The sequence below is a fragment of the Danio rerio genome, chromosome 15 (genome assembly GCF_052040795.2).
Source record: "Danio rerio strain M-AB ecotype USA chromosome 15, GRCz13ab, whole genome shotgun sequence".
NCBI lineage: Eukaryota > Metazoa > Chordata > Actinopteri > Cypriniformes > Danionidae > Danio > Danio rerio.
Genome location: NC_141035.1, coordinates 36,093,395 through 36,115,614, shown reverse-complemented (window position 1 = coordinate 36,115,614; position 22,220 = coordinate 36,093,395). Strand labels below are relative to the sequence as shown.

At 34.9% G+C, this 22,220-nt stretch overlaps 1 protein-coding gene across 8 annotated transcripts in view; it reads left to right on the top strand.

Moving 5' to 3' along the window:
- Positions 1–22,220, top strand: part of nbeab (neurobeachin b) — a 569,044-nt gene that overhangs the window by 186,853 nt on the left and 359,971 nt on the right. For all 8 annotated transcript variants that reach the window (XM_087284306.1, XM_087284305.1, XM_087284304.1 and 5 more), the window contains exon 13: positions 4,375–4,543. In XM_087284306.1, coding sequence (XP_087140432.1) covers positions 4,375–4,543 — 169 coding nt within the window. The remainder of the gene's footprint in view (positions 1–4,374; positions 4,544–22,220) is intronic.

Here is a 22,220-nt window from a genome sequence, read left to right as displayed (position 1 = left end):
CATGTAGACCACCGTGACCTGGTCAGATGAGCTCAGGAGGAGACTTGCAGAAATGCTTTTGCTCTCAATTGTGCACACTGGAACTATACATTTTGTATTCATATTTTAAATAATCTTCTCTGTTTTAACTATTTAACCATTATTTTCATTCAGTTTATTTTTACTTGAAATCAAAGTTAAATGGGTTATATATGCCAAAGTGTATTGGTATATACTGTAAATGAAGAATTTAGATGCAAAAAACTCCATATGCCATCTAAAATATCCTCTAAAATTTGCATTTTTATCAGGCTTCTGTGTGTATGTTCAGTAATATCACTTTTACAGCAAATAAAAAGTAATTTTCCTGGTCTTTAAAGTAAAGTATCTCAACATGAACAAAGGAGGCTGAGAAAAATGTTAATTTCAGATGGCACTTAAAGGTTTTTGCATCTTAACTCTTTAAATAATACAGTTCAGTATTGGGAAAATTACAGTATTGGGACATAAAATGGCTTCTTTGTTTATTATTATTTTTATTATTATTATTATGGTCACACTTTACAATTAGGTTTCATTTATAATGCTATAATGTATTTGCAAACATGAACTAACTATGAACATTCAATGTACAACATTTACTAATCATAATTCAGCATTTACTAATGCATCATTAATATGCAAATTTAAGCTTGTTAACAATAGTTAATCCAAAAAATGTGGTTTACTGAAGGGTCTGTACTTGTGTTCAAAGATTCAAAGCTTTGTAATAGATTAAAGCATAGATGAAAATGTTGGCCTTGGAATTTTAAACTCCATATTGATTTGTTAAAAATGAGATATATGAAGCTACAGTTCCTCATATACTGTGGTTATAAGTAACAATGGCACATTTGGACACGTGCTAATACTAATCCAAAAGATCCAAACCCTAAATATCTAAATGTACTGTTACACCTTTTGACACTGACGTAATTTAATATGACTCAAGGCATCTAAAAAGCTATTTTTCCCCCACAGGAAAATCTTTTCAAATAAACTGTTCGCTAATTAAGTTATTTTTAATTTTTTGATCAGAGTTATTTTGACAGGGTGGTGTTATTAAGGCCAGCAGGGGGTGCTAAACCTGTGGTCTGTATGGGTCCCAATACCCCAGTATAGTGAAGGGGACTCTATACTGCTCAATGATCGCCGTCTTTCAGATGAGACGTTAAACTGAGGTCTTGACTCTCTGTGGTCGTTAAAAATCCCAGAATGTTCTTCGAAAAAAGTAGTGGTTTAACTCAGTGTCCTGGCCAAATTTGCCCACTGGCCTCTGTCTATCATGGACTCCTAACCATCCCTGTATAATACTAACCATCCCCGTATAATAATTGGCTTCATCACTCCTTTCCACCAATCAGTTGCTGTGTAGTGGCAGTCTGTTGCAATATGGATGCCTTCGTGTCATCCAGGTGGATGCTGCACACTGGTGGTGGATAAGGAGACCCCCCCCCACCCCCAAACAAAAATGAGTAAAGTGCGTTGAGTATCTAGAAAAGTGCTATATAAATATAAGGAATTATTATTATTATTATTATTGTTATTAATTTATTACATTTTTTTTAACATCTTCACAGCTTGCCAGCTTATTTGTCATGTTTAGAAGCTGCCACAATGCAGAATCTGCCTTAATAAAAAGTTATATTATTCTGAATAAAAAAAAATTACTGTTCATTTTCTTTTGCAATGTCGTCCCAAATGCTTGGTATATTTAGAGTGAAGTTTTCAAGATTTCAAAAAGAAATTGGACTTTGTTCTGACCTATGAAGGAGAAGATGAGGCATTTCCGAAAGCAGCAAGACGCTGTGCTGCTAATATATCTTGCTCACTTTAGTTTCTGCACTGCTGCCGACCGTCATGAATAAATAAAGGAGATACGAAAACACATACAGGATCAAAACAAAGACCTTTGGTCACTGGAAGCCTGCCATGGATCCAAAAGGAGAGAGATAGTGGGAGTTCGCTCGCTCTTTCTTTTTGAACAGGGAATTAGTGAGGAAGGAAAGATGGATGAAAAAAGAAAGAAAGAAAAAAGATTGAGAGGAAAGAGGAAGTAAGCAAGCAGAAAGAAAATGGATCGATGAATAATGAAAAAGGGAAAAATATTTTTTTCTATTCTTTCTTTCACACATCTTGATTCTTTCAAAATAGTTTTTTTTTTTTTACATATTTTCCCTTCTTATTTTTTCTGCCATCCATTAATAAAAATGAAAAACAAATAAAGGGAATTGACAAAGGAAAAGGAAAGGACAAAAATGAATAAAGTAAAAGTAAAGAAAAACTAGAAAGCATGCAAGAAAGTGCAAAGATGAAACAAATAAATGAAAAAAGGGGAAAAGGGCTGGTAAGTAGTGCTGAAGAAAGATGAAATAATAAAAGAAAGAAAATAAGGAAGAAAGAAAGAGAGAAAGAAAGAAAAACAAGACAAAACAATAAATACATTTGAGAATGACCAAAGGAAATTTGAAGAAAAAAATGCAACAGAAAAAAAAGAAAGGATAAAAAATTAAAGGAAAAGTGAAGAACAAAAAGAAATTGCAAGGAAATCAGTGAAAAAAGGGGGAAAAAATCAGTATGGAATGGTGGTAAAATACTGTAGAAAGAAAGAAAGAAAGAAAGAAAGAAAGAAAGAAAGAAAGAAAGAAAGGCAAAACAAATCTGAAAAAAAACTTACAAAAGACAGGATAAAAAATTAAGGAAAAATGAAGAACAATAAAACGCATAAAAAGTAAAGGAAAAATTAAGAAAAAAAAACGCAAGGAAATTGGTGAAAAAATAAAAATAAAACAGTAAGGAAGGGTGGTACAATAAAGAAAGAAAGAAAGAAAGAAAGAAAGAAAGGCAAAACAATAAATACATTGGAGAATGACCAAAAGAAAGTTGAAGAAAAAAAAAAAAGATGCAAAAGACAAAAGAAAAGATAAAAAAGTCAAGAACAAAAACTGCAAAAAAAGCCAGTAAAAAAGCAAATAAAAACATTAAGGAAGGTTAGTAAATTACTGTAAGTAAGCAAGCAAGTAACTACGTAAGTGAAAGAAAAAGTGAATAGCTGATTGAAGGAAGAAGACTTAATTGACAGTTAAAGAAAAAAAAAGTAGAAAAGTAAAGAAAAAATGTTTAAGAAAACCAGTGAAAAAAGAAAATACAGAAAGGAAGAGTGTTAAAATACTGTAGAAAAGAAAGAAAGAAAGGCAAAGCGATAAATAAATTTTAAAGTGACCCAAGAAAAAAATTAAAGAAAAATAAAGAAAAGATGCATCAGACAAAAAATAAATAAATAAAATAAAAAGTAATGGAAAAGTAAAGAACAACAAGGAAACCAGTGAAAAAAGCGATTAAAAAAATAAAAAGCTAGTAAGAAAGAAAAAAGAAAAACGTATAAATAAATTTGAGAAGGACCAAAGAAAAATGTTTGAAAAATAATAGAAAAATAAACCATAAAAGAAAGGATAAAAAGTGAAGGAAAAGTGAAGAACAAAATATTGCAAGAAAAACTGTGAAAAAAGAAAATACAGTAAGGAACAGTAGTGAAATACTGTACGAAAGAAAGAAAGAAAGAAAGAAAGAAAGAAAGAAAGAAAGAAAGAAAGAAAGAAAGAAAGAAAGAAAGAAAGAAAAAAAGTGGATAGCTAATAGAAGGAAAGACTAAAAGAAAGAATCTAGTAAATAAGAAAAAAATCTGTCAATAAGTAGAAAGAAACATGATAGAAGGTAGGCAAGAAGGACCCAAAACGAGAGATGGAAGGAAGGAGGAAAGTGTACAATAGAAAACAGGAGGAGGCATGAAAAGTAAAACGAGAGTGTGAAGAAAAAAAAACAGAGATGGAGAGACGCAGAGCGGGTGAGTTGAGTATAATGAAGTGAACAGAAGCAGCAGTGTTCTCTCCTCAGGCCAGAAGAGTTCATGGACTTGCATCATGTTTTTTTTTTCTTCTTTATCCTCCCTCTGTTTCTTCCCATCATCCCCTGCTGGCCTCGCCGACAGTCGCTCTGCCTGCATGAGTGGCCTTTAATTGGATGAGTTATGTACCTTCATCAGCGCTTTTTATCCTCCAAGGTTTTCCTGCAGCTCAGTCACAATTCAGGCCCGACCTGCTGCTCCCAAATGCACCACAGCACCTTCAGACATTCAGCTTCACCTAGAAAATACAAAATCTGCTGCTAAACTGTGCCGGAGGTGTCGCTCTTAAGAATACAGCAGAATTTTAATGAGGGATCTTGGGATGCAGTTTTGAAAGATGATGGAAGGTTATTGTCAGACATGTGTGTTCTTTCCTCAAGCTCTGATATTTGTAAACGTGTATTTGTGTGTGTGTGTGTGTGTGTGTGTGTGTTTGTGTTTGTGTTGTTCAGGTGCAGCTTTCACTGTACACGTATCTCTCTTCTGAGTTCATTGGCACAACAACCATCTACAGCACAATCCGGAGAGTGGGCACCGTCCTGCAGATCATGCACATACTCAAGTACTATTACTGGGCTGTGAACCCAAACAACACCAGCGGCATCACACCTAAAGGACTGGGTCAGTACGCACACGCACCATCACACGTTTTTGTTGGTGGCCTACAGGGACTCTCCATAAGGTGTAATGTATTTCTTAGTGAAAAGTGCTTATTACTAGTTAGTTTAACTCCAACTTGCCTCAATACACTTGTCAGTACGTATCTAGAAAGCCTAGTAAGAGCTAGCCCAGATGTATCTGATTGAGATTGGAACTAAACTATGCAGAACACCGGCCCTCTAGGACCGAGTTTGGATACCCTTGCCCGAAACCCAACCCTCACATGAAACCTGTTGCAATATTTGAATGTCAAATGACCATGAGTATGATTTTGAAGCATTTTAAATTATAAGGACATCAGGAATGTCAACTACTGTATGTACAACTATGTCATATCCAAGTCATTATAAAAAACTGTCCTTGTAAACCACCAAAACCAACAAACTCACTCATATTATGGGTTTCCTTGTTTTATGGGGACTTTGCATGAACATAAGCTGTTTTTAATACTGTAAAAACTTTATATTACACTGTAAAAATGCTGGATTCCACTCAATCCATTTGTGTTGGGCAAACATGAAGGAATTAAGTTAACTTATTATTGTGTTTACACATTTAAGTGAATTGAACATAAAACAATTAAGTTGCCCCCCGAAAATGCAAGAATTGTGTTGTTTCAGCTTTTTTTAAAATAAGTAGTTTGAACAAACAGCTAACATATTTTAAAGTGTACATTACTCTACAATAAAAAAAAAAAATACAACAAATTTTAAATCAGATTTTCACCGTTTTTTACGATTGCTTAAGCACAATTTTGAAATTAAGGCTCATTTTGTCAAAACACTTCACACAATTTCCACATCCACACACGCAAACAGCAGAACGCATCAGTTCTTTTACAAAATGAAACACTTCATTCAAAACTTTAGAACAATATAACAAAACACAATTTTGACACCGTACAGAACACACACGCTTCATTTAATATAAATCTGTTTGCTTCATTTACACACTGCTGTAATCAATCTCGAACACTGGTATCATTTCTAACTGACTAGTACTGATATAATCTGGGTTTGATTTGTTTTTAGAGATATTGCTATAAAGTAAATGAAATTCACCAAACAGTGATAGACTGATAGCTAAATATTGCCCTATACTAACAAACCATACAACAAAATAAAGCTTATTTATCCGGGTGATGTATACATTTCAATAGCAAAAAAAAAAAAATCTCCCCCGTCCACTGTCTCATGTTTACCAATCTTCCTTACTTTTGTGTTTCCTCTTCCTCTTACTGCAACATTGCCTTCGATATTTATTGAAAACTGATATTTATAGCTATGCTACTGTACACATATTAGTTGAAGACTAGTGAAGTTTCAACCTATTGCTTTTAATTGTGGTTCCAGCTGATTGGTGTGTCTACAGTTTTGCACCAGTGTGCCTGCACATCTGATGGCTGTGTTTAACCAATTGGCTTGTGTGTGTTCATTTGGAAGCCTTTGCTTTGAAATTGCAAGGAAATTCCATCATCAAACACTTCTGTGTCAAAAGCATCCAAGTGTGTTTATTGATTTGCATATCATTGTGTGTAATGTTTTGCAAAAAGTGTAAAGCTGACCATGTACTTACAGTTGTGCAGATCTAGCCTTGTGTTTTGCTCCTTGAGTGTAAGGTTTTGCTAGTTGTTGGAAAAGTTTGATTTTAGTGTGTACGCAATCTTAAAAAACGGCAAGATGATTTTCTTAAAAATGGGGGCAATATGGACCCATGATGTCAATAATTTTGGGCATTACTCTTCATGCGAGGATAATTTATTCAACAATGTAGTGAAAACATTTAGTGAAAGTATACAAAAAATAAAACTTGTGCTGCATGCATATTGTTCTCTCAAATATACACAGTATGGAACAAAATCTTCAGTTTTTTCAAGATTTACTATATTTAATAGACTATATTTAATTTTTTCTTTACATTTCTGTACAAGCAGTTCCCCAATTGATAATTAAAAAAAAATACATCAACACACTTATATATAGGCTTTTTATATAGTTTAGTCTTAGTCAATAATTAATGAATTGACCATGAATGAACAGGGCATCACAGTGGTGCCGTGGGTAGCACGTTTGCCTTACAGCAAGAAGGTCGCTGGTTCTATCCCTGGCTGGGTCAGTTGGCATTTCTGTTTGGAGTTTGCATGTTCTCCTCGTGTTTGTGTGGGTTTCCTCCGGGTTCTCTGGTTTCCCCCACAACCCAAAGACATGTGCTATAGGTGAATTGGGTGAGCTAAATTGTCTGTAGTGTATGAGTGTGAATGAGAGTGAATGGGTGTTTCCCAGTGATGGGTTGTGGCTGGAAGGGCATCCGCTGCGTAAAACATATGCTAAATAAGTTGGCAATTCATTCCGCTGTGGCGACCCCTGGTTAAAAAGGACTAAGCCGAAAAGAAAATAAAAGAATAATATAATATAATGTAATATAATATAAATAAAATTCTTAGCGCTAACCTTTAATCTAAAGTTCATCTTTCCATTTGATGCAAATTCAGCTGTGGCCACATCTAGCATCTATTCTCTAAAATAAAGGCAAATGATCACATGATTCAGCAGGAGCAGAATAAAAGGAATAATCAAGCACAATTAGACTTCTCAGCCCCTCTGTGAGTGTGCAAGCATGCTGCGTCTCTGAACTTTTTTAATGTGTCAGTCTTCAGCTGATTACAGTCATCCAATGGCATAATGCTATCTAACGTGCATTCCTGTATATACAGTCAATTCATGTAAAACACTCGCACAAGGCAATTTAAACAACGAAACAGACTAAAATAGTCAAGAATGCAAAACACAAACTCCTGACCTCAAAAAGAGTGATTTATTCAGAGAATATTTGTGAATTATTCAGAGGACATGAAAGTCTAAAAGAGTCTTGCTGTGGTGCTTTCAACATCAGCGGGGATTCTTTGCTGAGAGGACAGTGGGAGAAGTGGCATGAGGAAAAATGAGACAAAGCACAACACAGCAGAGGAAAAATGTGTGCTGAAGACAGGAGTGAACAGTAAAAGAGTACGAGGTGTGTGATCTATGAAGAAACCCATGTTCAGTTTGACAACAATTTTGGTTTTGTTTTAATCTTTCTTTTTTATCATAAATGAAAGGGATAGTTCACCCAAAAAAAAAAAAAGAAAGTTCTGTTGAACACAAAAAGAAGATACTCTAATGAATGTTGTAATCCAGCAGCCATGGACATTCATAGTAGCAATAAAACTTCTCAGTCAGTGTTTCTAACATTCCTCAAAATGTATTCTTTTTTGTTCAACAGAAGAAAGAAACTCACACTTGTTTGGAACATGTGGAGGATGACTAAATGATAACAATTTTCATTTGTTCTCTTCACTTTCCCTTAAATATGAAATAGTTTAGTTTTAGTCTACTAAATCTTATATGATTTTAGTCAACTAAATCTACTATAGATTTAGTTCCCTAAAATCTAAGAGGTTTAGTTCAAACATTACTAAATAAGGATATCTCAAATATCTAAGCTCTTTAAATGCTCTAGGGTATTACAGAAAATTTCTTATCTTAAAGAGCCCCTATTATGGGCTTTTGAGACTGACCTTCCATGTAGTGTGTAACACAGCTCTAAGTGAAGTGAAATATCCAGGCTTAAATCTGAAAAATAATGTTACTGTAATACCACCTTCTTACCTGTAGTTAAGAAATGCTGTTTTGTAATAGATTTTGTCCTAAATGTGGTCCTATCAGAAATTACCAGTTATCAATTAGATAAGATAAGATTTTAAAATTAGGATCTTTTTCTGTAATGCACCCCTTAAGAGACATTTTTACACTGGTATGGATTTGAACGGCCTCAACTCAAATATGAAAGTAAAGCATAAAGCCTTTTTTTTTGGAAGTTTACTTAATTTTTACAGAATAATACTTACTAACATATCTTATTGTCAACTAATAATCAACAATGTGTGCTAAAAAGTGCTTTAAATCGTATTATTACTGTAAGCATATTACTAAAGCAGTAATCTTACACTAATCCTGATAAATTTGAAAATGGCGTTTTTGTTAAAAATGCTCCTCATTCACACTTTAGTTTTCAGTTCGTTCCGTTATCCACATTTAAATAACTGAAAATGTTTCTGTTGAGTACTGCGCATGTGCACAGACGTAAGACGCTTTTACCTGCATCATATCAACCTGGTGTTTGTTTATTTTCCGTCTCTTTGATACGTCTCAGCAAACTGTCGTCTGCTTCCACAACTGAACAACAGCTTCCAGTAAATGTTCCATGCCCTTTGAAGAGAGGCAATATGGAGCATGTACAAACTGACATTAATCTTTAATAAATCTCTGCAATGTCGTTCACCATGTTACCTGAATTGGTCACATGACTAAAACGCGTCATCGTTTTCGAAAGCCTCCATTTTCACAATCCACACTACCAACACGAAAACGTTTTCAGATTTATCCACTTTGCACTGTGTTTTCAAAAAGATAGATTTTCGTTTACAAAAAACACCATCTCAGTGTTGACGGAAGGCCAAAATGGAAGAAAAAATTTGTGTCGACATGGCCTAAATAGCAAAACAACACCGGGGCAAAAATTACAGCTGTTTGTACCTCTACTAAAAAATATAAGCCATCTCCGTTGTCTCAGATGTCCCTTTAAAAGTTTCTGGTTTCAGGTTTATCCACATCTGCATTCATCTTTTCTTCTCCCACAGATTGACAGTTTTGAACGAATAATACAATTTGCAGGAAATGTTTGCTTATGAGCTACATTATAGTACAAAAGTGCTCTTTATTTTTATACATTGATGAAAACATCAATACATTATTCTTGTAGATTTTGTCATTCATACTTTTTTCTTATTTGGCTATCGTCTCATTTCCATCACTGAGCAAAAAAGTTGAAGAAAAATGGAACAGAAATGATTCATACTGGAAGAAATGAAAAGGAAAACACATTTCCGGTCATGAAAGGCTAGTCGTGAGCTGCCCAGGGTGAGAGGTGTGTAATTCAGTCCACACTGCTAGTTGTAGTGTCTCTCACAATGTGGAGCTTTCATGGGTTATTACTCCACTGTGCTCTTTTCTGCCGCTGTACAGAGCGTATACATGTTTGAAAGGGTGAAGGAGAGAAATGGTACCAAATTTGAGGGAAAATCACTGGTAGTCACAAAGCTAGATTTATTCAAAAGTGCTCCCCATCAGGAGGTGACAGGAACCGGCCGCTGTCGTCACTCATAATCACTGCAGAAATGACAAGCAGACAGAAGGAGTCCATGAGGAACTCCTGGAAGCACACGGGGAGTTCATATAGATGCTTTTAGACCAAGTGGAAGATTGACGGAAGTGAAGTGTAGGTGATGATGTAAAACAGTGTTGAGCTACATTAAAAGTCACTCTCAGAAACTGCATGTTAAATTGGCTGCCTTGTTAAAAAGGTGATTGTGAAGCAGGATGCTTTAGTATGAATTTCTTTATATATAGCATGATGTTTTGTCATGGTTGCAACTCAATTAGCAAAATGTAGGGTTGAATATAGCTCAAAATCCTGATTTATGCTAATAAAATGTAAAATAGTACATCAACATTCAAGATAAAACTATAATAATAATAATAATAATAATCACTTAGATAAAAAAGTATCTTATAAAGGATTTAGTTTTAAGTGCTGGTTTATGTAAATGCAATTAAAATATTCCAGATTAAAAATAATGCATCTTTTAAAAATACATTTTATAAACTAAATTCATACTCTTTTTTTATGCAGGGTTGAATATACCTTTAAATCCTGATTACATTAATATTCAAAATAAGAAGTTGGATGAATGGGTGGATACTGTAGATGTATGATAGATAGACAGACGGACGGACGGACGGACGGACGGACGGACGGACGGACGGACGGACGGACAGACAGACAGACAGACAGACAGACAGACAGACAGACAGACAGACAGACAGACAGACAGACAGACAGACAGACAGACAGACAGACAGATAGATAGATAGATAGATAGATAGATAGATAGATAGATAGATAGATAGATAGATAGATAGATAGATAGATAGATAAATTGGATGGATGGATGGATGGATGATTGGATGGATGGATGGATGGATGGATGGATGGATGGATGGATGGATGGATGGATGGATGGATGGATGGATGAATATTGTAAATGGAAGGATGGATAGATAAATATTGTACATGAATAGATAGACAGATGGATGGATGGATACTGTAGATGGTTAGATGGATGGATAGATAGATAGAGATAGATAGATAGATAGATAGATAGATAGATAGATAGATAGATAGATAGATAGATAGATAGATAGATAGATAGATAGATAGATAGATAGATAGATAGATGGATGGATGGATGGATGGATGGATGGATGGATGGATGGATGGATGGATGGATGGATGGATGGATGGATGGATGGATATTGTAAATGGAAGGATGGATATTGTAAATGGAAGGATGGATAAATAAATATTGTACATGGATAGATAGACAGATAGATGGATGGATGGATACTGTAGATGGATAGATGAATTGATGGAGGGATGGATACAGATAGATAGATAGATAGATAGATAGATAGATAGATAGATAGATAGATAGATAGATAGATAGATAGATAGATAGATAGATGGATAGATGGATGGATGGATGGATGGATGGATGGATAAATACTGTAAATGGAAGGATGGATAGATAAATATTGTACATGGATAGATAGACAGAAGGATGGATGGATGGATGGATGGATGGATGGATGGATGGATGGATGGATACTGTAGATGGGTGGATGGTCGGGTGGATGATGGATAGATGAATTGATGGAGGGATGGATAAATATTATTCATACTGGAAGATGGATAGATCAGATGGATAGATAGATCAGATAGATCAGATGGATGGATGAATAAATAAAAGTAGTAATACATTTAACAATAAACATTGTTATGTGCTTAATAAAATCATTTATAAATGCTAGTGTTATTAACGGGTGAAATCTTGTATTGCTAGCACTTCAAAGGATTATTAGCCGCGTTGAGGAACCATTTGTTGTATTCCTCATTTGTAATTCTCGGTGGATATGTAAATATTATTTGTTGGGGAAAAAACATTATTTTTCAGCATTTTTGATCAAAATAATGGTTAAAAGAAGCAGTCTTTTTCTCAAATGACTAATCTTTATTAATCTATTACACATTATACAGGTCTTTCACTTTTGTTCAGTTGAACGTGTGCTTACTAAATGAAAGTATTAATTAAAATGCATTTGAAAAGGATTATGTTTCAGTAAATTAATTGACAAGACACTGAAAGCGCATTCAGCTCGTGGAAGATGCAGGATCAAATCCATCAAATGAGTTGCATCTGCTTTTCAACATAAGATAGTCTTTCATCTTCTTTTCTCTTAATAATTATTTTTAAAAACGATGATCACTGTGATTACTGCGCTGTGCTCTTCAGATATCCATTTTCTCTTTATCCAAAGATCATTTCTGTTTTATGCGAGCCCGAAGAAACAGTAATTAATTTCCCTGACATCTTTTCTCTTTTGCAATCAATAAAGTAGCCAGAAAAGCCCCCAAATGGAGTGTGATGTTATTTCACAAAGCTGTTATTTGGCTTATAGTAGTGGATTGGATTACTGATTCGACTGGAGCTTTTTTTGTGTTGTTGACCTATGAGCTGCGTTCAATCACACGCACACACACGCACGCAGATGGATGGTGCGGAGGTGGAGATGGCGGGTGACTGGCATGGGTTGTGCCAATTCTGTTGTGTTTTGATTTGGAAAAGGAACCCAATCTCACTTTATTTATGCCCGCTGGTCAGTGGTAATGCTGTTTTTAGACTGCCAGGCATTGGAAAGACAACAACCCTTACAAGCAATTAAACTTGTCTCACGCTGTCTGTGGATGTCGAAGCCAAGCAGTAAATCACTCTTTCAGATCGAGAGTTTCATGGGAAAGTTTTTAGGCTTTAAGTTGATGCAGTTTAATCTTTTTGAATTAGCTTTGAATTCTTTGCTCTATTAAAAACGATCTAGTAAACACATTTGATAAATATTGGATTTAAATAATTTGCAAAATAAGACCCAAATAATGTGATTCAAATGACTGAATCAAAGTAAATAATGTGCTAAACTAAATAAAAACGAACAGTAATGAGTAGAAAAAAGTAATAATGTTAGTAACATAATCGAAACAAGCAATGAACTAAAGAATGCTAGCAGTGTGCTTGGTCATTTTAGCAATATATGTGAAACATGCTACAGTAGCCGCATGGAAATGATGGTTTGCAACTAACACAGTGTAATAAGTCATGCTAGAAACATGCTAGCAATGTGCTAAATCATGCTATTGGTGTGATGATTAGCTACACTGAAAACATGAAAACAATGCACTAAGTATGCTAATAGTGTATTAAATTAAGCCAGTTGTGTGTTACATCATAGTAAAAACATGTTTGCCCTGTGCTAAAACATGTTTTCTTTTGGTAAATAATTTTGGAAACATGCTATCAGTGTGCTTAGTCATTTTAGCAATATGTGAAACATGCTAAAGTAACTGCATGGAAATTATAATATGAAGACAATACATTAAAACATGCTTACACAGTCTAATATGTTATGCTAGAAACATGCTAGCAGTGTGCTAAATCATGCTATTGGTTTGATGATTAGCTACACTGGAAACATGAAAACTATGCACTATGTATGCTAACAGTGTATTAAAATAAGCCAGTTGTGTGTTATCATATTAAAAACATGTTTGCCCTGTGCTAAAACATGTTTTCTTTTAGTAACCAGTTTTGGAAACATGCTAGCAGTGTGCTAAGTCATTTTAGCAATATGTTAAATATGCTACAGTAGCCGCATGAAAAATATGATATGCAGACAATACATTAAAGCATGCTCACACAGTGTAATATGTTATGCTAGACACATGCTAGCAGTGTGCTAAATCATGCTATTGGTGTGATGATTAGCTACACTGAAAACATGAAAACGATGCACTAAGTATGCTAACAGTGTATTAAAATAAGCCAGTCGTGTGTTATATCATATTAAAAATATGTTTGCACTGTGCTAAAACTTGTTTTCTTTTGGTAAATAATTCTGTAAACATGCTATAAGTGTGCTAAGTCATTTTTAGCCATATGTGAAACATGCTACAGTAGCCGCATGGGAATTATGAAGACAATACATTAAAAGTTGCTTACACAGCGTAATATGTAATGCTAGAAACATGCTATCTGTGTGGTGCTTAGCAACATATGAAAACAATTTACTAAATCTAGCATTGTGTTAAAATTAGTCACTCGTGTTGTATCCTAATAGAAATGTTTTTTCATTGTGCTAAGATGTTTTCTTTTGGTAAATATTTATTTTTTAAATATGCTAACAGTGTGCTAAAACATTATTAAAACATGTTAGCAATGTGCTAAATGTTGCATTTAATTTACAAATAGATATTTTTGGCTCAAATAAATTACTTTTTACTTTACACTTACATGAAAAAACACAGACTTGCTTCAGGTTGTGATAAAAACAAAAGGGATATGGACGTACTGCAGTGCGCTCACACATGCACACAAAAGTGCAGGAGATGAAGGAACACCTTATCTTGAAAAGCAGCTGGCAGCGAGATTAATTCACCGTCATGAACTCGCAAACCTCTGCGACACACAAAGAAACACTCAAACATGTTTCACAGTCCAGCCAGGTGAAGAGGTCTTAGCGGAGCTCTCCTGAAGTATGTTCAAGAATTTATCTCCGACTTGCCAAGCAGATTATTCTCCCTGGCAGTCTGCATTGATTTATTCTTCATTTGTCAAACGCTGCCGTCTTTGTTTTTGTCTTTTTCTCACAAAGGAACTGGTTAGAGAGAAAGCAGTGTAACATAATGAAGTGTTCAATTACTGCAACAAAGAGTTCTGTTTTACAGTGGAGCAACATCGGCAAACCATTCTCTCTACACTCTCTTTGAAAGCAAGACCCCACAAATTAAACTCATGCATCACTTCTGCCCATTGTTTTCAATAGCACAGACAGCATTTCCTGACCAGCGTCTTGAGAAACATAGAAAGAAAGACTCCCTCAAGAAGCATCAAGCACATGAGCCAAAAGTCCTACTGCGCGTACTTTTGTTCTTGTATTTGCAGTGGCAGTAAAAAAAAAAAAAAAAGCTCAATACTCAAGGCGGCAATAAATCTGTCAGTGCCATTAGTTTAAATGTTAAGGTAGCTAGTTATAAACATGCTGGCAGCTTGGCTAACGTCAACTATCTCGGCCAGATTCTTTTCAAAATGTATTATTTTGTCTGAAAAAGAAAACTAACAAACGATTGTAATACTCACTGTATACATCAGCGTGCTTTTGTAAACCTTAAATATTAAACAATATATATTACATCGCCCATACTATAATGTTGTACAGAAAATTTTACCACTGTAACATTACATATTTCATGCTTTGTTTATTCTCACACAAATAAACAGGTAGCACATCATAATAATAATATAGATTAACTTGCACGCATATCCACATTTATATTCTGTGACAAATTATTCTGTAGATTAAAGTGCTCGCATATCTACACCATTCTTACTGTAGTAAATTAGCTCAAAGTTATTCTTCCCGCGCCTTTTCCGCCGTTATAATGTTGTAAGTTATGATTTAGATTTCAAGGCTCGTGTACCTTCTGGAACATTATATAGCGGAATAGCGGAGGTTGTAGTTTCAAGTTGAAGCGGCAAAGAGGGTTCTGGGCAGTGCATTATCCGAGCGCTGTGCGATTAACCCTTTCTGTCTGGGTTTCTGCCTGCTTTCTTGGAGGTTTCTCAGTCTCTGAGGAAGTTGTAGAGGGTTGATGAAAGTTCAAAACAACGTGGTTCAGACCAGAGAGGGGGGTTGCCTGGAGTTGGGAGAGAGAGAAGGAAGCTCCCAGGCAGCGTGTTTCAGAGCACAGGGTAGTTTCGAAGAGAGGAGAGAGAGAGTTTAGCTTGGTCTTCAACTTTTATAGGGCAGGTTCGGATCCACCCTCCATTGAAAGTTGACCAACTAGAAGCTAACTTCCTTGAATAGTAATTTACAGCTCTTTGTCTGAGGCAGAAGAATTTGCATAGGTAAATTTTATGCAAATCGGGACAGAAATGTTAAAGTCTCTTAAAACGTTAATATGTTGCACTCATATTAAAATAAAATGTCAACGGTCGATTTGTACAGCGAGTAAGCTTTTCAAAAAGTCCAAACTTGAACAGTATAAGAGGATGTTTAGCACAGTTTTTAGGTACAGTTAAACATTATATGCAGGGGTATTAAAACCAAAAATATTAATAAAGAGAAAGGGAAACTTTGCAAAACATATGATTAAACATAAAGAGAGTAAAGTTTATATGAAAATGTCAGTGTTAAACAAGCAGTCCTTGTTAAGAGGACAAGGAGTCCTTTCTAAGTCGTTCCTGTGTTTAATGCCGCATGGCACATTCCTTTGGGTCGTAAATACCTTGGAATCAGGTTTCGAGCCTTCTCTGGGCAAAGTTGGCTGGTTGTGGAATAAATTGCAAAATATTTATGTGTCTGGTCGGCCATATTCGTCACACCACACAGTAATGTAAGACAAAGTATCAAAATGCCCTTTTAGCCCTGCTAGCTGCCTGGTAGATCATTCTTAACAGGTTTGCAAATATGCTAGCAGTGATGCTAGAAATGTTTGTAGTGTTAAAACATGTTAGCAAACGGTTCAAATATGCTAACAATGTGCCAGAAAACATGTAAACATTGTGCTAAGTTATGCTAGAAAACATGGTAGCAGTATGTTATAATGTTACCAATGTGCTAATACTGTGCTAACATACCTGCAGTGTTAAATCATGCTAGAAGCATGCTAGCAATGTGGTAAAACCAGGGTCCCCGCGGATCCTTAAAAAGTCTTAAAATGTCTTAAATAAAATTTTCGATTTTTAAGGTCTGAAAATGTCTTAAATTCTGTAATTTTCCATAAGGAGGTCTTAAATTTCATGTGGGATCTTAAATATCATGTCCGACTCGTCTTATGGCGGCCAATCAATGCCAATATAAATCGAGCGCAGCGGTGATGTTTGCGCGTGAGGAGAAGTGAACCGTGAGCAGATTACAGGTCTACACGCGAGAAAATTACAGCTCGCGAGCGCACAGGGGATCTTCACGCGCGCGCTCAACTGATCCAGCGCGAGAAAACAAGTCCTGCGCGCGCACATTATCATCTGTGCGCACGATGTACGCTCTCGCGAGCGAGGTCATGCCTACAGCGCGCGCGCGATCAGTTCTCTCTGCTCGCGCGAAACATTTTGGATTTTTGTGAGTCCTAGGGCGGGACTTGGTTTTCTTGTTATCTCTAACGCTATTGGCTACTCTACCTTTCCAGAAGTTAGCCGGGATTGGACGCAGGTAAGCTAGTTTCCCCGTTAAATAAAAATATATAGGAAATCTTATCATAATGTCACAGTGTGAAACATAGACTTACTTTCTCAGTAATAATAGGTGACGACTTACTTTCAATAATGAGATATTTCTTGTAATAATTAATTTCATAATAATGCCTATTCTTACCATCATGACCAAGTCATATAATGACATATCAAAATAATGAGATATATTCTTGTAACAAACTTTATTACTTGGGAGAGAAAGAGAGAGTTATACCATGTGGCAAAAGATCTCTCCATTAAACAGAAATTGGGGAAAATATACATGGGCTAATAATTCAGGACGAATAATTCAGACTTTAAATGTGTTTTGAACCATTTGATGAAGTTTAGCACCTACATTTAAACTGAACTCAAACTAAACGTGTTCAAATTTATAAAAATCTTTTTTTTTCTAAGACTCATTGTCTTTGACTCATTTTCTGTGAAGAACAAGTCAGAATAAATTGGATGGACAATAGTATACAAAATAGGCTATACATGCATGCAGTGCATAAAGTACAAAGGTTTATAGTAAATATATTGCCATTAGTCTGTTATTCCACTATACAGTTAAAGTCAGAATTATTAGCCCGCCTGAATTATTAGCCCCCTGTTTATTTTTATCCTAATTTTTATTTAACGGAGAGAAGATTTTTTTCAACACATTTCTAAACATTATAGTTTTAATAACTCATTTCTAATAACTGATTTATTTTATCTTTGCCATGATGACAGTAAATAATATTTGACTAGATATTCTTCAAGACACTTCTACACAGCTTAAAGTGACATTTAAAAGCTTCACTTGGTTAACTAGGCAGGGTAATTGGGCAAGTTATTGTATAACGATGGTTTGTTCTGTAGACTTTCGAAAAAAATAAATAGGTTAAAGAGGGTAATAATATGGACCTTAAAATGGGTTTTAAAAAATTAAAACAGCTTTTATTCTTGCCGAAATAAAACAAGAAAAAAGTGGGCTACTAATTTTGACTTCAACTGCATATGTGACCTTTAAGATGTGGGCCTGTCGTATAGAAAGTAGTTTTTGTATGCCTCTGAAGTGGAATGATGTAATGGATAGTGAGTAAAGCCAAACGAAGATTGTAGAAATTAAATTGTTGCTCAATAGGTGGCGATAAAAACCCATCTGAATGTCTGTCACTGTATTTTTTATGTTTAATTGGGCTAATCATTTTTGATTGAAGTCTTTATATGCAGGTTATTCAATCATTAACTAAAAATGAGATTGAAAAATATATATAATATATAGATATATATATATTTTACACTGATCTATATTACAAACAATGTTAACAATTATAATAATATACAAAGCTGCACTGCACATATAGTATGCATTGTATGGAAAGATCTAAAACGCAAATAAACTCTTCTGAAGACAATATTTCCTAGAAAGATCATCCCCAAGTGAAAATGAGCACTGCTGTTGTGGTTAATAATGAAGTAAAATACAACAAACCAGACAAGTCCTGCACGGACAAATCAAATGGGTTCAGAAAGTCATGTTACAAGAATGTAAGTCATTATTTTGGATATTATTTGACTGTTTCTCGAGATTGAATCCTCATAAAGTTCATAAAGTTCTCAGAAAGTTTCTTATGATTATGACTTGCAAATTGTATATATATTTAACGGCGTGATCTTTTAACTTGCGTCCAATCCCGGCTAACTTCCGGAAAGGCACAGTAGCCAATAGCGTTAGAGATAACAAGTAAACCAAGTCAACCAAGTAATCTGCTCACGGTTCACTTCTCCTCGCGCGCAAACATCATCGCTGCGCTCGATTTATATTGCCATTGATTTGCTGCCATAGATTTGCCGCCATACTTCACCACATCATTCTGTGTTCACACTGAACATTTTCCTGTTTTTTTTTTTTTTTTTTTTTTTAGGTAAAGTCTTAAATTTTCCTTTTAGAGGACTTAAAAAGGTCTTAAAAGGTCTTAAATTTTCTGTTAAAAAATGTGCAGATACCCTGTAAAACATATTAGCAGTGTTACGAATAATGATAATACTAGAGCTAAGTATGTTAAGTCTTGCTAGCAGTATTAATTCATCTCACATGAAAAAATACTGTAGTAATTTATGGTAAATACTAGGCTATAGTGTCTTTTAGCTATATTGTAGTGAAGTGTATTCAGTGGTATATATTGTAGTTTTTGCAATACTTAGTTAATGAATGCTACAGCATACAGCATGTATTAACTAGTCGACAGTTGCAACAAATGCTATGCTTTTGGATAAACTAACTGTTGTAAATCTTTAGTGTACTTTATCTATAGTAAATTGTAATGTATTGTAGTATATTGCTTAGTTAAGAAAATATAGTAAAGGATCAGTTAGCCTAATTGATTATATTACTATAGTCATTGTATTACAGCAGCTATAAAATTACCACAAAAAATTACTTATTTTGCTATAGTAAGGCTCACAAAAACTATAGTATTTACTATAAATTACTATGTATTTCATGTGGGATGTATGCCATGTGGTAAATCATTCCAAAAAACATGTTAGCAATGTGCTAATTCGTGTTAGTGGTGTGTTAAATCATAACACAAACATGTTAGCATTGTGTTAAAATATTATCAGTGTGCTAAATCTTCTTACAAACATGTTAGCAATGGGCTAAAAACATGATACCAGTGTAATTACATGGTAGAAACCTGCTAACAGATCATTGAGGTGTGCAAAATATGTTGGAAACATACAAGGCTACTTACCCACATTTCTTTTCTATCTTTCAAGCTATTTCATATTTTAGGCTTTTATAATTCTTTTAACTTTTAGGCTTTGCTTTTTCAGGCCCACAGCACTGTATTTTGACAAATATTCCAGTTGAGTTCTTTATCATTAGGACTGCTAAGTGCACGTTTTGTACATTCTTGTATCTTTTTTTGTTTTCAGAAATATATATTTTTTGCTTCACAACAAATTTGTTATTAAACAGATCCACTAGTTTTTCGTCATTTCGTGATTGCTGAATCCAACGCAAAATCAACAAATTTTTTGCGACCCTGCAAAACTCTTAATTAAACGCAAAATAATCGCAAAAAAATTTAATAATCTCATGAAACATCAAATTCCAAACTATATAATCAAATAATATTTTTTCAGTGTGCAATTAATTGTTTTACATGACTTATAGACATTGCATACACAGCGCACATGATGTATTTGAGTGTTTCTTGAAAAATGACATCTCACCTGCGTCCTCACAATCCTAGCATTATCACTACATCCTGTCCAGTAAGCAGACGTGGATGAAGCATGAGTGATTTTCATGTAAAGGCAATGCAAAGATAGGATTAGACATCCTGTGACGCGAATTGGGAGTTTTGTGCGTTTGACGCACTTCAAAGTACAGAAGAAAGTGGGAGCAAACATCTAACAAGCGGAGCAATTGAACAGATAGAAAAGCAAGCAGCTTACAATGATGAAGATTGGTTCAATGATGTCGGCCCCTGGATGTGACCACATTGAAAGACATGTTGTGGTGTAAAGCAGGGAATAATCAAAGGTGCGGCTCCAGATGCAGCCAAACAAATGTTTATTTAAACCAACTAAAACAAACCAAAGCAATGCAACGAGAGAAACGCAGACATTATGGGAGTGACAAAAAAAAAAAAAAACTAATGACAATGAAGTGCTAACAGAACAGGGTATAAATACTCAACAAAACAATGAACTAAACAAGCTGACAAGAGGGTGGAGACATTAAACTCAAAGACTAACAAGATTAAGGTAAACTAAGGTGGGCAGGAAGTGATTTGAAAACACAGGACTGTAACAAATACAGAAACCAGGATGTTACACATGTATGGCTGGTATTATGATGTGCATTAAATTGGTAAATGATTTCGTCTAACTTTTTTACTGCAGTTACTGAGCGGAAAGCTTCCTTGCCATTGACAAGTTTTACAGCAATCTGTGTTTTAGGTGTTTTACGGTAGGGGATGCCCTACTGCATGTCCTGTTTGAGGTACATGATGTCAGATGCTCCAGGGAGTGAAATCTGAGAGAGAGAATGTAAGATCGTGGATAAAAATAAAAGTTGTACAACTTTCCACTGGCTTAATCCCTATTGTTTTAGATCTGTTGTAGATCTTGTCTTGTCTTTATGATTTGTGTCATTGTGATTGTGTCAGATTGCACACATATTGTAGGCTACCTAATACAGTAAATAAGATGCATATTTATAAAAAAAAATTTATATTTATTATAAGTGGGCATAGATAATTTTTTTAATCTAGATTAATCTTTAATTGAATCTAGTTTAATCTAAAATGGCTCATTAGAATTCTGCTGAAGGCATTCAGAATATGTGTGCTACCCAAATAATAAGTCTTTGAGAGCGGGTTTCTCAAGCCAGGTGGCACATTGGACCGGGAGCTCATCTCCTGTTTCCAAAATGCATCACAAGCTGCTTGAGAAACTGTTCTGCTATGATAATTGGTGCTTGTGTTTACTAACTGTCACGAAACGCAAAAGTTTTTTTTTTCTTTCCACTTGGCGTGTGTTATTAAATTCCATAACACTCTCACCAGTCCTTACTTCTTATTTGCGTCTACCCCAGTTTGCCACGAGAGCATGAATGAAATGTTCATGAGTTAAAGTGAAACTGCCGAACTGCAGTTAAAGTCAGGCATCCCGCTGATTTGATTCAGAAGGGAACTTTTTTGTCAAACGGCTCACCGGTCAGGTATACACCCGCGCTAAAACATCAAGGTGAAAGTCACCATAGCTTGCGTAGAGTAGACCCAGCTCCCAACCCAACTTTGAGAATAGATTAATGGTGATATTTTTTATCTCACGATAAGAGTTTTACATTAAAGCAGCACGTTAATGCAGAAAACAGCCCGCCACTTATATATATAATATATATATATATTTATTTTTTATCACAATTATGTGCACAATTGTCCACAAATTTGTGGGAATTACCACCACAAAATCAGTCATTTTTATCATAAAAAATCACCAAAAAGTAAAAAAAAAAAAAAAAAAAAAAAAAAAAAACAGGGGGTCTGATTAAAGCATCATGTTCACATACTTTTGTAGTCAGTTTTGCCATTTAATCGTTCAAGCAACACACAGTTAATCACTTTTGTTAATGCATAGCATGTCAAAACCATGTCCCATTCTGCTGTGTGAAAGCTTTTGTTTGAAACTCCAGGGGCT